This window comes from Hippocampus comes, unplaced genomic scaffold (assembly GCF_001891065.2).
Source record: "Hippocampus comes isolate QL1 unplaced genomic scaffold, H_comes_QL1_v1.1 scaffold150, whole genome shotgun sequence".
Classification (NCBI taxonomy): domain Eukaryota; kingdom Metazoa; phylum Chordata; class Actinopteri; order Syngnathiformes; family Syngnathidae; genus Hippocampus; species Hippocampus comes.
Window position 1 is genome coordinate 1,913,053 of NW_017805496.1, and position 13,887 is coordinate 1,926,939.

Here is a 13,887-nt window from a genome sequence, read left to right on the forward strand (position 1 = left end):
ATACATCCCCTGCCGCGGGAGCGCGCACACATTGAATGAAAACAGCGCTTTCTTGTTGTCATTTCAAGTACACTTTTTAGTTTACAAAACAGTTTTGCAAGCAAAACAAAAACAATTCGCTCGCGCTGCACAGTTTACTCAAGGTGCGTCCAATGACCACTCACACAGTGTACCAAACACGAAAGGAGCAACGTGCGTGAGCACATTGCAGTTGATACGTGGACGCATTTTATAATTCATTGACACACCAAAATCAGAACAGTCGCATGTCCACCCAACGGTGCTCGCTGTGTCCATATTTTGTTTAGTTCGTTCGATTATGAACAATGCAAGGAGCACGACCCAAATGCAAGAGCCGAACACAAAATGACAATTCCCCAAAAAACTGCCGGGGTTCGATTGGCGATTTGGCAGTACAGTATAGGCAAGCAACAAAGGTAACAATACCGAAAGACGCGAGGCAAAAGTAGATTAAAAACAAACGACTTACTTGGAATCAGCGACGTAACAACAAAGCGCAGCGAACAAAGTTACCAAGAAAGCGAGCGACTCGAGGCACTTTAAGTACCCGCGGCAATCAGGGCAAATGAGGCGCAGGTGCGGGAAGAGACAGTCTGGGCGGAGCAGGCATGCACGAAAAGGTGGAACGGAGTACACCAAAGGAACGTACAGACGTGACACAACGGTCAGAGAATCTGGATTTTGCGCCATTTCGCTGTTTGCACTACTGAACGTCGGATTTAAATTTTCCCCATCCAATCAGATTTCACTCCGTTTGCTGCCATGACCTATCATAAACTGCACAGAGTTTTGCAGAAGAAGGAGTGAAGGCCAATCTACAACTACACTGACAATAAGAGTTAACACACCGGTCTTTTCTCATCTCCCATTGTAGTCACAGTGAAGCCAAACCCTACACATGCTTCGTCAGTCATACCTCGGTTTTAGAACTTCTCTGTTCTCGACCAAATTGGTTTTAGACCACAAAATTCCTCGCATTACGACCGAAAACCGGTTCGCCCAATTTGAGGAAACCCGAAAACGCCACTTGACTCCTCTCGGCTTCCTTATACGAGGAAGTGACGCGTCCCCGTGTAGTGTAACGTTCTTTATGAGCAGACGTGCTTCTTGTGATTTACGCAAATCTGACTGTTTTTATGTTATTTCTGCATAGTGTATTAGCCCCTAATCAAATCATAAAATAGTTTCGGATTTCGATCAGCCTTCAGGAACGGATTATGGTCAAAAACCGAGGTATGACTTTCTTTTGTGTCATTATCTTCGTCTCTCTCCGCCTTAGTTTTCATGTAGTGTCTTGAGGGTTTATTTAATGCACTTCGTATCGACTGCTCGTTGAAAAAAAAAACTAAAAACTACACCGTAGAGCAGTGGTTCTTAACCTTGTTCGAGGTACCGAACCAAACCAGTTCATATGCGCGTTCACCGAACCCTTCATTCGTGAAAAATTAAAATGTGATTTTTTTTACAAATTCAAGACCACATTTATTAAAAACAGAAAAAAGTAAATAAAATTACATGGCATAAGTATAGTTTTTTTAATTGTATGACGTACTATTACGACAGTCACACTGTGACGACTGAGCGAACCTAATTTCCTGCAACACTGATTGGACAACCAATGTCATGTGATCATCTGAAGCCAGTGATGGACAAGCGGGCGTGTCATAACTAATTGACATCTTGAGTCGGGTATGTCTTAACCTCCATGGCAGAGGCTCCGTCGAACCCCAGAGACCAATTCACCGAACCTCTGGAGTTCGATCGAACCCAGGTTCAGAACCACTGCTGTAGAGCTAATACCGTACTCCCTGCGCAGTCGCTGACAATGAGGGCGCCACTGCCAACTGCTGTCGTAGATGTGCAAGTACTGTATACGCTATTCTCTGCAGCAAAAAAGCATGTTCCCCAGAGTCACACGCGCCCCCACTATTTGAGAAGGACTGCTTTAACTATCAAACTTTATTTATATAGAAGATTAAACTAATCACATTTCACAATCAACCTCGGAATTTTTTTTCCCTATACCTGCCTGGCCACCACTGCAATTTGCAAGTTACACGTTCCCAATATAATCCATCCATCCATTCATGCCGCTCATCCTTACGAGGGTCGCGGGCATGCTGAAGCCTATCACAGCTGTCTTCAGCAGTAGGCAATCACAGGGCACACACAGACAAACAACAACCATTTAAATCTTCCCCTAAATGTGTTTGTGGGTGTAGAGTGTTTTATTAACAACATACCATGCATGTTTTTTGGAAAGTGGAAGGAAACCGGAGTGCCCGGAGAAAACCCACAGGCACAGGGAGAACATGTCAACTCCACACAGGAAGGCCAGAGCCTGGAATCGAGCCGCGGACCTCTGCACTGCGAGGCAGACGTGCTGACCAGTTGTCGGACATGCCCCCCCCCCACATAATTTTTACTGTTAAAATTATTCTTTCTTCTTGCCACAAGAAAACAGGATTTCCAAGTTGAGGGTGACATCTATTCTCAGTTCTTGAAATTTCTCACAACACAGCAATTAAAATGCCCACACAGTGTTCACAGATTTAATGTTTTCTTTTATGAGATATTTAACAAAAAAAAAACATTTGACTAAATATACAATGTAATAGCAAACACCATTACAAATGGTTGCTTTGCCAATTGTTCACAAGTATTACAGCCAATGAGGACTAAGCACCATGATTGTGTTCTTGTACCATTAATGAAAATGCAGACTGCTCATTCTTGGTAACATTGTGACACGTCCCTGGTTGTAGATTGCTTGAAATGGGTTACATGGCAAACAGAATGAGAAACGCAACCATCAGACAGAAGAGACCCATGGCTTCGGAAAGAGCAAAGCCCAGGATGGCGTAGGAGAACAGCTGCTGCTTCAGAGAAGGGTTTCTGTGGAAAAAAGTAAACAGCATTCATATATGAAGGATATGGAAAAAAAAAAACATCCCTCGTTTTTATTTACACACCAACCTATAAATGAAGATGGTTTACCTGGCATAGCCAATGATGAGGCTACCGAACACTGTCCCAATCCCTGCTCCAGATCCAGCCACTCCCACAGTGGCAGCTCCAGCTCCAATGAACTTGGCAGCAGTGTCGATGTCACGGCTCACAGCGCTGGTCTGAAATCCACGCAGTGCCACCTGCTGCTGGGAAGCGGCGTTTCCCCGGGGTAGGAGGAGTGCGGCGGTCTTGAAGATAATAGACACACGCATAGCAGAAATGATGACAAATGTAATCTTTCAAAAATACAAAACAAGTGTCATTTGTGTTTGCTAAAATCCATTCTTATCCTGTTAGCAGGTTTTTCCATAATTCGAAGACACACACCCACACGCCCACCCACACGCCCACCCACACGCCCACACACACACACACACACACACACACACACACACACACACACACACACACACACACACAATGTTATGTTGTTACTAGGGTTCAGTCTTGGAAATTGCACCAATGCTGTTACATTGAATTTTATACACCAAGTTCCATCTGATAGACATGACATTGACCCAACAAACTTTCCATCTTGGCTGCTGCTCACCTCTGCCCTCTTGGCATCTGACACTACAGCTGCAGACAGTGGCCTGTACAGAGCCTGAGATCCCGCACGGACCTACATAAAGGGGGAGCAAAAATGGTATGGTTTATTAAATCAGTGGTCAAGTAAAATCATGACTCAGCTAATAGAAGCCTTCATAATTGTCTTCGCATTAAACCTGTGAGTTGCGCAACAAGTCTGACTAAAGTAGTGATGTGCACATGAATTTTAGTGATGACTGATCAGGGTTTTCAGATATGAAGTGATGTTAAGCTTTTTTTTTTTTTTTTTTTTTTACAGAGAGCGTTTTAGACTCCTCGTTTTAAAAATCAAATACGCCCTCTTGAGAAAAAAAAATCTGTTGTTTTGATAGCTGGTCAGTCTTTCTCGTTCTTTTTCACACAGGCTAACTTTTTTGCAAAGGGTCATTGACAGACCCCAGCAAGTTGTTCGAGCAAATGCTAACAACATCAAACTAATGGATTTGCTCCTAAAAATGACACATTCACGCGTACACGTTGTCATTTCCATCCACTTTGTCGAGCCTCACCAGAGAGGGCGTTGAGACGAACTTAGCACAGGCATACATCACGACAGGACGTCCTCGTCGGGTCAAGCACTGGAGCTGGAGGTAATTAAGATCTGCGCAAAGACAAACGAAATCCATTGAAAGCATCTCAAGGTGCACATTCTTGAGACAGCGAAGGTAACTTGCAACGGGATATACAGTAAATCTAAGTGCAGAACGGGCACACACGAGTAAGGTCAGCGTAGGGTGCAGTCGGAATGGTGTGGCTGCCAACAACAAGCTAGTGGAACACAACTGAACAATGTCGCTTGTTTGAAATTAATACATAGCGCAGAGGCGACACGTACTTTTTAAAGAGTAATTAAAAACGCGGTGTAACAGGAGAGATTAGCCCTTACCAGTGACGAGTGGAGGTCGAAAGCGCGAGAGGACTGCACATGCGCAATGTCCCTTTAGGGTTGACTTCCGGTTTGTGAGCGTGCGCGTGTGTCTTTAATAATTCTTTATTTAATAATCTGTCAATAGTATAAAAATACACGCAACCAATAATAATAATAAGAAGAAAAATGCCAGTTATCTACTTTCGGTGTTATTGGCGTTCTCTTGCGTGTGCGCATGCGTGTCAACAAGCCCCATTCAAGAAGCGGTTGACAACCGATTGAGAAACCACAAGTGAATATCAGGCAGGTTCAGCGCATGCAACTTTAGCCAACATCTTGAACCGGGAATTTCTTGTTTTTGGCTCTAATAAAATCACCATAAAACATCGAAATCTTTGCCAATTTTGACACGGTTTGGTCTCAGTAGAATATGAACAATAAATAATTTTGATGAAATAACGTATTCTCATTTTAATTGGGTTACATATATTTGAGTCCAATCAAACATTTAATACAATAAATTAACAATGGGTAAATATGCAACTTGTTTATTTGACTTTTAATGATTTCATTTACAAAAACATCAATAAACCAATTGTATATAAGATAAAAGAATAATAAAATTAATAAATACATTTAAATGAACCAAATATATAACAGACGGCCAAATTAATGAGGCAGACATCACATGAATATTAATAGTCTATTGATGAATCTAATTTTGAATCGTAGTCCTGTATTTATGCAAAATTGGAATTCATCAAACAATTTCATCCAACCATTTTCTTTACTGGCTGTCCTCATTTGGGTCGTGGATTTTCGGACGAATGTGGACCACTTTTTGTTGTACTTTCTGTGTGCGTGTGCGTGTACTTGTACCGTACTGTTATACAGTACTTGCTCGTGACAGTGTGAGTTGCGCCACTTTATTATCCAGTCCACGTGGTGACGCTGTCCACTGTAAAAGGGCACACTGACAGTCAACTTTTGGAGTAGAATAAGAAACGGTGACATTTCCGGTGGTTAATATAAAACTGTCTTGTTTAAATTTACCCTTAGAGTTTCTGGGGTCTTCATGGAGGAATCAAATGTTTCCGTATCCAGCGTACCTACGGAGGATTTTACACGACAGAAGTGGGATTCTAACGCCCAGGGTTCTGTGTTCGTCAGCTGACCGCGATGTTGTTCGAAAACACAATAAGACAAAACAAGCTTCCAGCCCCCAGGTAAACAAATCACCGTGACTTCTAGTGTGTTCCTGGAGATGCTTATCGTCTCTCTACACGTGTCGCAGTTATTATTTGACGAGCCGACGGTTGGTACTCACTACTCATTTATTACGCCATACATACAACAGAGAAGAACACATTTGTGAATTTCAAGCGTGTAAGCGTGATCACAAAATAGTTTTTCAAAACACGTGCGTTTTCTGCATCCTATGCTTCAAATTTTGTCCAGCAGATGTCGCCACTGCATTACACCTTAACAACTGTAAGCGTAAAACGTACTGACATAAGCAATAGCTCGGTAAAAAATGGAGAAATATTCCAAGTGGAGAAAACAAAATAAATAAATACACAGATAAATAAGACAGAAAATGATTGCTGGTGATTGGCAGACCTGCCAATCCACCAGGTACTTAATCGTATCATGTTTGACACATGGCACACATTTGTTTTTGTTGGAAGTGCACTCTATCACACACAAAATTGTTACAAATATTTCTATCGTTGCTAAGATTTTTGACAAAAGTCATTTTTATAAGTTCTTTAGGTCTGTGGTTCTCAAACATTTTACACAAACTATTTGACAGCCTTTATCATGATCAACATTAAAATGTGGTGTTGGAGACCAACGTTTTCATTAAAAAAAAGCATGAGAGGCTTTATTTCTAAAAAGTACATATAATGTAACTGTAAGCCGCTGTAACAGTATCCACAGTTAATGGAAAACTTTAAATTGTCCCTCGTTGTGACTGAGAGCACAAATGGTTGCTCCTCTAAGTGTGCCTTGCGTTTGGCTGGCAAGCAGTTCAGGGTGAACCCCCCCCCCCCCCTATTGTCCGAAGACAGCTGGTGAGGATAAGTGGATTATAAAATAGATAGATGGCTTTTTATTAAAATATATCCTTATCAAGATTAAATGCAGATACTACTTCGGCAGAGAATCTTTTACATACCGCTAGAGGGCGCCCGCTGACCACTCGTGGTACTAGTTCCAAACTTTGAGAATGTCAGCACGAGAAGACGCTTGCATAATAATGCATTGTCCGCTGTCCAGTCAGTTTAGGCAAAGAAATTAAATCCCAAAAAACAATTTACTGTGCTTGAGAATGTCAAATTATTTATTTGTCTCCTCCTGTTTGGGAATCAAATCAGGTTCCGAGGATGGATGACTCATCCCTGTACAAACATCCGGAGTGCTTTCCTTGTATAAAATGCTGCTTGTCGAGTGCACCTAAATAAGAAATTCTTGGCATTCTCTTCGCAACAGGTAATCAGAACAAGTAAAAAAGAACGATCCTCATGCCAGCTCATTTTGGAGCATTTTGACCATCAGTACAGCGAAGAGCTCGGGGATTTGTGGGCATCTGTGAGGTTAGTATAGTTGTTGATATTAATGCGCTGTTTTTATTGCCTTTAATGTTTGCTTACTGCTACGGTTTCTGTTTGACAGATCTGTGCTGCTCGACCCTCCCTCTTGGCAGTACGGGGTTTTGCTCAACCGCTTTACCGTCGCGACAGACGTCAAGCGTGTCCTCTTGTCAAAAGGCTTTTCCACCCTACTGCCTCAGAAAGAAGCCCTGACATTGCCTGGTGCTTTGCGCACTGTGTTCGATGCTGACTGCCAAACAGCCAAAGGGTCTCTCTCCAAGTTTCCAAGTGATAACTCGCATCTCCGGCTTGACAATGGTTCTCGAGCTCCCATTCAGCAGGCTCAATCAGAAGCTCGCTCGGGTCCGCCCTCCTCGCCACTGCAGTGTTACATCCACCACTTTCCGCTGCGTTTTCCATCGCAGGCTCACAGGCCCGGCCAGCTGAAGCAGTACTACCTCCTCAACGCCGCTTCCTTGCTCCCGGTGCTCGCTCTGCAGGTCCAAGACGGAGAGAAGGTTTTGGATCTTTGCGCTGCTCCCGGGGGCAAAGCTTTTGCTATAATGCAGTGCGCTACCCCAGGTGACTCTGCTTTTACTAAAGCAGCCTTTTAAAGAATTAATCCTCAAACGGAGCGACGCGACTCTAGTGCAGCACAGTTTGTTCACTTAAGGAAAGGCCCACCAAAGAAAAAACATCAGAAATGTGAGGGTTACATTTTCCATGACGTGCAATATATACAGTTGTGCTGTGCCTCAGAAAATGAGAATGTTGCGGCAACGGGCATTAATCGAAGTAGCTTCATTCAAAAAGTGAAAAAATAAATAAAATAAATTCCTACCAAATTTCCACATTCATAATTTTTTTCCTCTAATTGCTTCACAGCCTTCCTTTGCTGTAATGAACCCGATCGTCACAGACGCGACCGGCTGACTAAAACCTTGGAGTCTTTCCTGCCGCGCTCATTGAGCAGCCGAGTGGCGGTCTCGGCCCAAGATGGACGGTCCTTTGGGCAAAGTGAGGCGGAGATATATGACAAAGTAAGCAAAGTGCTGCCGTTGTGATTGCACAAGTACAGTAGATTGTTCGAGACAAATAATAGCCACCAACCTTCAAGTCAGTTAAACAAATGACAACGATTTGTACAGTGAGACAAATAATTAAGATCAGATGTAGTCTTTTAGCATTTACTGTTTTTGTTTTTTCATTTGATAGTGCTCATGTGTCTTGTCAAGGTCAATTCAGAATTCAATTTTCACTCGGCTCCATATTTTTGCTCCACGGCACACGGAGGATCAGACCTAACATGCAAAGAGAGCATTAGTGTTATTATTATTGTATTCTGATCTTTTCACAACCTTAATTAGCTTCATTTTAATTTTGTATTGAACTCAGGAGACATTCTTAGACAATAAGCTCCACTTTTAAACCCACACAAAGTACAACCACAGTAATAAAAACTGTGAATTGATTACCTCTCTCAAAAGTGTCACCGGAAACTACTTTGCTTTATTTTTCTTTGGTTCCTGAATTGGACCATATTCTATTTCACAGGTATATTGATTGCAGAGGTCTTGTATCATGAAAATGTTGCATGCGATTGCATTTACTGAGGATACGGATCCGAGTTTAAACAAAAAAAAAAAAAAAAGGAGGCGGGAGCGGGAAGCAAGCGCAGGAGAAATGCGCTGGGTGGGTTCCGATTGGGTGTCATCTGTTTTCATGTCTGGAAGCGGAGATCGGCTTGGGGCAAAGCAATGGAAAAGCTGGATTAGCAGCAGAGCATGAACAACATCTCACTTGCATATGTCGCCGTGTGTGTGACAGGTCCTGGTTGACGCTCCTTGCTCCAATGACAGGAGCTGGCTGTTCTCGTCTGCTGGCCAGCAGGTGGAACAGAGGTTAAAAGAGAGAGGCAGGCTGCCGCGGCTCCAGGTCCAACTTCTACGGCAAGTCGGGGACGTCTCCCGAGTCTTCTAACGTTTGATTTCCCAGACAAGAGTTGTACTTTTCCAACTACTTGGCTTGTTTCGGTCCGAATGACAAATCATTTTCCTGTGTGCATGGGAATCCCATAGGAAGGAGGACGGTTTTATTTATTTATTTTTTGGGTGAGGGGGGTGGCTGAGTAACTGAGTGAAATCACATTCGAGTCACTCAATTGTAATCACTGGCCACGAGGTTAATAAAAATAATTAGAAACACGTCAGAGAGGTAATAATTTAACGTAATGTGTTTATTATTGAAGTTGAATTTTGCGGCACTGCATCATACTGAGGGTTTTTTAAATATTCATCCACACGAGTGAGAATATTCCAAAACCGCTCTCAGCCCGATGCGTGGCAATCGCACCGCGACAAACCACAATGAGAGAAAATGAACCTTTGTTGTCACTCGTATCGCCCTCCCGCGAGACGTACGTGACGCTACGGTTGGTAAGCGTCGGATAAAAACGTTATCAAAAAAAGTTTGCTGTCAGACTATTTGTCTTGAAGTGCGCTGTCGATCTTCTCCCCGCAGCTCTGCGCTGTCAGCGGTGCGTCCGGGGGGCATCGTGGTCTATTCAACATGCACCATGTCCAGCTCGGAGAACTTTGCCGTGGTTGAGGCCGTGCTCAAAGACTGTCCTGAAGCTGAACCCGAGGACCTCTGGGAGGAGATTGCTCTTCCCTTATCGAGCTACTTCACATTTAGCCCCGCTCACCGCGGACTGGTACCTAACACCCGATCCGCGCGGCCAGAGCGTGGCCGCGTGTCCTCATATGACCGCCGTCTGGGCATCCTTGTGGTTCCCCAGCCTTGTAAAACCTGGGGGCCGATGTTTTTGTCTCGGCTTAGAAAGAGGAAATAATGTGTCTTTTGCAGAGAGGGCCTTATCTGATTACATTTTTTTTTTTTTTGCCTGCTTTCCGAAAAGCAAAATATTGACATCCGACTTGTAATTCACAAGTTCACTCATTGACCTTTAACAGAGTTCCAATTTCACCCACAATGCAGTGCATCATAATTTGACGTGAAATCAATCATGTCGGGATGCTGTTGCAAGTATTCCCTCGACTCTCAATTACAGGTGAGCCTCAAATACAGTTTCTTTTTGTTCACGGCTGCATTTATTTGATCATTCAACTACATTTAGGTGATGATTCTTGAGGGTGTGGGCACTCAGGCAGCAAACCGAGGTCCACTTTTACCAAAATAAAGTGGGAACGGTACTTTGGCAAATATGTGAAGCTGTTCATGTTTTTTTTTTTTTTTTGTTGTTTTTTTTTTCTCAACATGTCCTCTCATTCTAGCAGAAAATGTAAGAGCGGTAATCATGTCATGAAGTTAAAGCTCCCCTGCGCTGTCCTACACAAAATTAGCAGCACTTTTTAAGTACCACTACATCAAATTATACACCCTTCAACAAGTCATCAAGTTCTATCATCCCCCAGAAGCTCATTACCTGAATGCTGTCATGCCAGAGTGGTCAGTACAACTCTTAGCCGGCTGAAAATGCTCAGACCTTAAATGTCCTTGAATGCGGCGTACAACCGCCCGCGTTTTATCTTCTCAACACTAAAGTGGCGCCGAGTAGTGTGGATGAGGCCAAGCAGTCCAACTTTTAATCACGAACGAATACGACGCATTGATGGATGCGCGCCCCCTGCGTGAGGTTGAGTCACGCCGTTCAGATTTCATGCACGATAGCCTCGAGGAACGGAGAATGTGTTTGGGAAAACGTGGCGGTTATCTGTAATCCCCAATCCGAGCATGGCTGGCATGCGCCGCCCCCCCCCCTCCCCACCCCGGTCACACTATAAATTCTGCCTGGCAACTAATTGGACTTGGTGAAAAATATGTAAGTTGAGAGGTTCGTAGTTTTTCTGTGGATAGCTCTACTTTAAAAATGGGCAAAAGGAGAGATGGAATCCTTTGAAGGCAGTTTTTATTTTCCCCCAACGGCTGCACCTCCGAACGAACGAACAAGAACACACCTCCTTCCCGGAAACACCAAACACTTCCTGGTTTCCTGAACCAATCAGATAACATCAACATCAACTTTTTTTAAGCAATTATTAAACGGAATATAACCTAGGTAACTGTAACACAAAACATAATGCTCAAATACAAAATGAAAATAATTAATAATTGAACATAAGCTTACATTCTTCCCCCTCCCACCAGAGAAATGTCCTCATTTCTACTTTGATCACTTCACTGTAGAATCCAGGTTACAACAAATTAACAACATTGCACAGGGGGGTTAAAAAAAACATGTGTCTTGTCAAGGTCAATTCAGAATTCAATTTTCACTCGGCTCCATATTTTTGCTCCACGGCACACGGAGGATCAGACCTAACATGCAAAGAGAGCATTAGTGTTATTATTATTGTATTCTGATCTTTTCACAACCTTAATTAGCTTCATTTTAATTTTGTATTGAACTCAGGAGACATTCTTAGACAATAAGCTCCACTTTTAAACCCACACAAAGTACAACCACAGTAATAAAAACTGTGAATTGATTACCTCTCTCAAAAGTGTCACCGGAAACTACTTTGCTTTATTTTTCTTTGGTTCCTGAATTGGACCATATTCTATTTCACAGGTATATTGATTGCAGAGGTCTTGTATCATGAAAATGTTGCATGCGATTGCATTTACTGAGGATACGGATCCGAGTTTAAACAAAAAAAAAAAAAAAAAGGAGGCGGGAGCGGGAAGCAAGCGCAGGAGAAATGCGCTGGGTGGGTTCCGATTGGGTGTCATCTGTTTTCATGTCTGGAAGCGGAGATCGGCTTGGGGCAAAGCAATGGAAAAGCTGGATTAGCAGCAGAGCATGAACAACATCTCACTTGCATATGTCGCCGTGTGTGTGACAGGTCCTGGTTGACGCTCCTTGCTCCAATGACAGGAGCTGGCTGTTCTCGTCTGCTGGCCAGCAGGTGGAACAGAGGTTAAAAGAGAGAGGCAGGCTGCCGCGGCTCCAGGTCCAACTTCTACGGCAAGTCGGGGACGTCTCCCGAGTCTTCTAACGTTTGATTTCCCAGACAAGAGTTGTACTTTTCCAACTACTTGGCTTGTTTCGGTCCGAATGACAAATCATTTTCCTGTGTGCATGGGAATCCCATAGGAAGGAGGACGGTTTTATTTATTTATTTTTTGGGTGAGGGGGGTGGCTGAGTAACTGAGTGAAATCACATTCGAGTCACTCAATTGTAATCACTGGCCACGAGGTTAATAAAAATAATTAGAAACACGTCAGAGAGGTAATAATTTAACGTAATGTGTTTATTATTGAAGTTGAATTTTGCGGCACTGCATCATACTGAGGGTTTTTTAAATATTCATCCACACGAGTGAGAATATTCCAAAACCGCTCTCAGCCCGATGCGTGGCAATCGCACCGCGACAAACCACAATGAGAGAAAATGAACCTTTGTTGTCACTCGTATCGCCCTCCCGCGAGACGTACGTGACGCTACGGTTGGTAAGCGTCGGATAAAAACGTTATCAAAAAAAGTTTGCTGTCAGACTATTTGTCTTGAAGTGCGCTGTCGATCTTCTCCCCGCAGCTCTGCGCTGTCAGCGGTGCGTCCGGGGGGCATCGTGGTCTATTCAACATGCACCATGTCCAGCTCGGAGAACTTTGCCGTGGTTGAGGCCGTGCTCAAAGACTGTCCTGAAGCTGAACCCGAGGACCTCTGGGAGGAGATTGCTCTTCCCTTATCGAGCTACTTCACATTTAGCCCCGCTCACCGCGGACTGGTACCTAACACCCGATCCGCGCGGCCAGAGCGTGGCCGCGTGTCCTCATATGACCGCCGTCTGGGCATCCTTGTGGTTCCCCAGCCTTGTAAAACCTGGGGGCCGATGTTTTTGTCTCGGCTTAGAAAGAGGAAATAATGTGTCTTTTGCAGAGAGGGCCTTATCTGATTACATTTTTTTTTTTTTTGCCTGCTTTCCGAAAAGCAAAATATTGACATCCGACTTGTAATTCACAAGTTCACTCATTGACCTTTAACAGAGTTCCAATTTCACCCACAATGCAGTGCATCATAATTTGACGTGAAATCAATCATGTCGGGATGCTGTTGCAAGTATTCCCTCGACTCTCAATTACAGGTGAGCCTCAAATACAGTTTCTTTTTGTTCACGGCTGCATTTATTTGATCATTCAACTACATTTAGGTGATGATTCTTGAGGGTGTGGGCACTCAGGCAGCAAACCGAGGTCCACTTTTACCAAAATAAAGTGGGAACGGTACTTTGGCAAATATGTGAAGCTGTTCATGTTTTTTTTTTTTTTTTGTTGTTTTTTTTTTCTCAACATGTCCTCTCATTCTAGCAGAAAATGTAAGAGCGGTAATCATGTCATGAAGTTAAAGCTCCCCTGCGCTGTCCTACACAAAATTAGCAGCACTTTTTAAGTACCACTACATCAAATTATACACCCTTCAACAAGTCATCAAGTTCTATCATCCCCCAGAAGCTCATTACCTGAATGCTGTCATGCCAGAGTGGTCAGTACAACTCTTAGCCGGCTGAAAATGCTCAGACCTTAAATGTCCTTGAATGCGGCGTACAACCGCCCGCGTTTTATCTTCTCAACACTAAAGTGGCGCCGAGTAGTGTGGATGAGGCCAAGCAGTCCAACTTTTAATCACGAACGAATACGACGCATTGATGGATGCGCGCCCCCTGCGTGAGGTTGAGTCACGCCGTTCAGATTTCATGCACGATAGCCTCGAGGAACGGAGAATGTGTTTGGGAAAACGTGGCGGTTATCTGTAATCCCCAATCCGAGCATGGCTGGCATGCGCC

The 13,887-nt window shown here is 43.6% G+C and overlaps 2 protein-coding genes across 4 annotated transcripts in view; one reads left to right on the top strand and one right to left on the bottom strand.

Moving 5' to 3' along the window:
- Positions 1–2,564: 2,564 nt before the first annotated feature.
- On the bottom strand, positions 2,565–4,613 carry LOC109519743 (ATP synthase F(0) complex subunit C3, mitochondrial-like). 3 transcript variants are annotated; one of them, XM_019876457.1, is made up of 5 exons: positions 4,505–4,613; positions 4,128–4,219; positions 3,581–3,652; positions 3,019–3,218; positions 2,565–2,916 (listed from the first exon to the last, which is right to left on the bottom strand). In XM_019876457.1, the coding sequence occupies exons 2-5, from the start codon at positions 4,164–4,166 to the stop codon at positions 2,802–2,804; spliced, it is 426 nt and encodes a 141-aa protein (XP_019732016.1). In that variant the 5' UTR covers positions 4,167–4,219; positions 4,505–4,613; the 3' UTR covers positions 2,565–2,801. The 3 variants fall into 3 exon arrangements, with proteins under 3 accessions (XP_019732016.1, XP_019732017.1, XP_019732018.1); XM_019876458.1 differs by lacking the exon at positions 4,505–4,613 and adding an exon at positions 4,454–4,477; XM_019876459.1 differs by lacking the exon at positions 4,505–4,613 and adding an exon at positions 4,335–4,427.
- Positions 4,614–5,465: 852 nt separating this feature from the next.
- nsun3 (NOP2/Sun RNA methyltransferase 3) overlaps positions 5,466–13,887 on the top strand; it is a 12,435-nt gene continuing 4,013 nt past the window's right edge. Inside the window, exons 1-6 of the mRNA XM_019876408.1 lie at positions 5,466–5,712; positions 6,980–7,083; positions 7,163–7,662; positions 7,966–8,120; positions 8,908–9,029; positions 9,601–10,925. Coding sequence (XP_019731967.1) covers positions 5,575–5,712; positions 6,980–7,083; positions 7,163–7,662; positions 7,966–8,120; positions 8,908–9,029; positions 9,601–9,931 — 1,350 coding nt within the window. The 5' untranslated portion in view covers positions 5,466–5,574 and the 3' untranslated portion in view covers positions 9,932–10,925. The remainder of the gene's footprint in view (positions 5,713–6,979; positions 7,084–7,162; positions 7,663–7,965; positions 8,121–8,907; positions 9,030–9,600; positions 10,926–13,887) is intronic.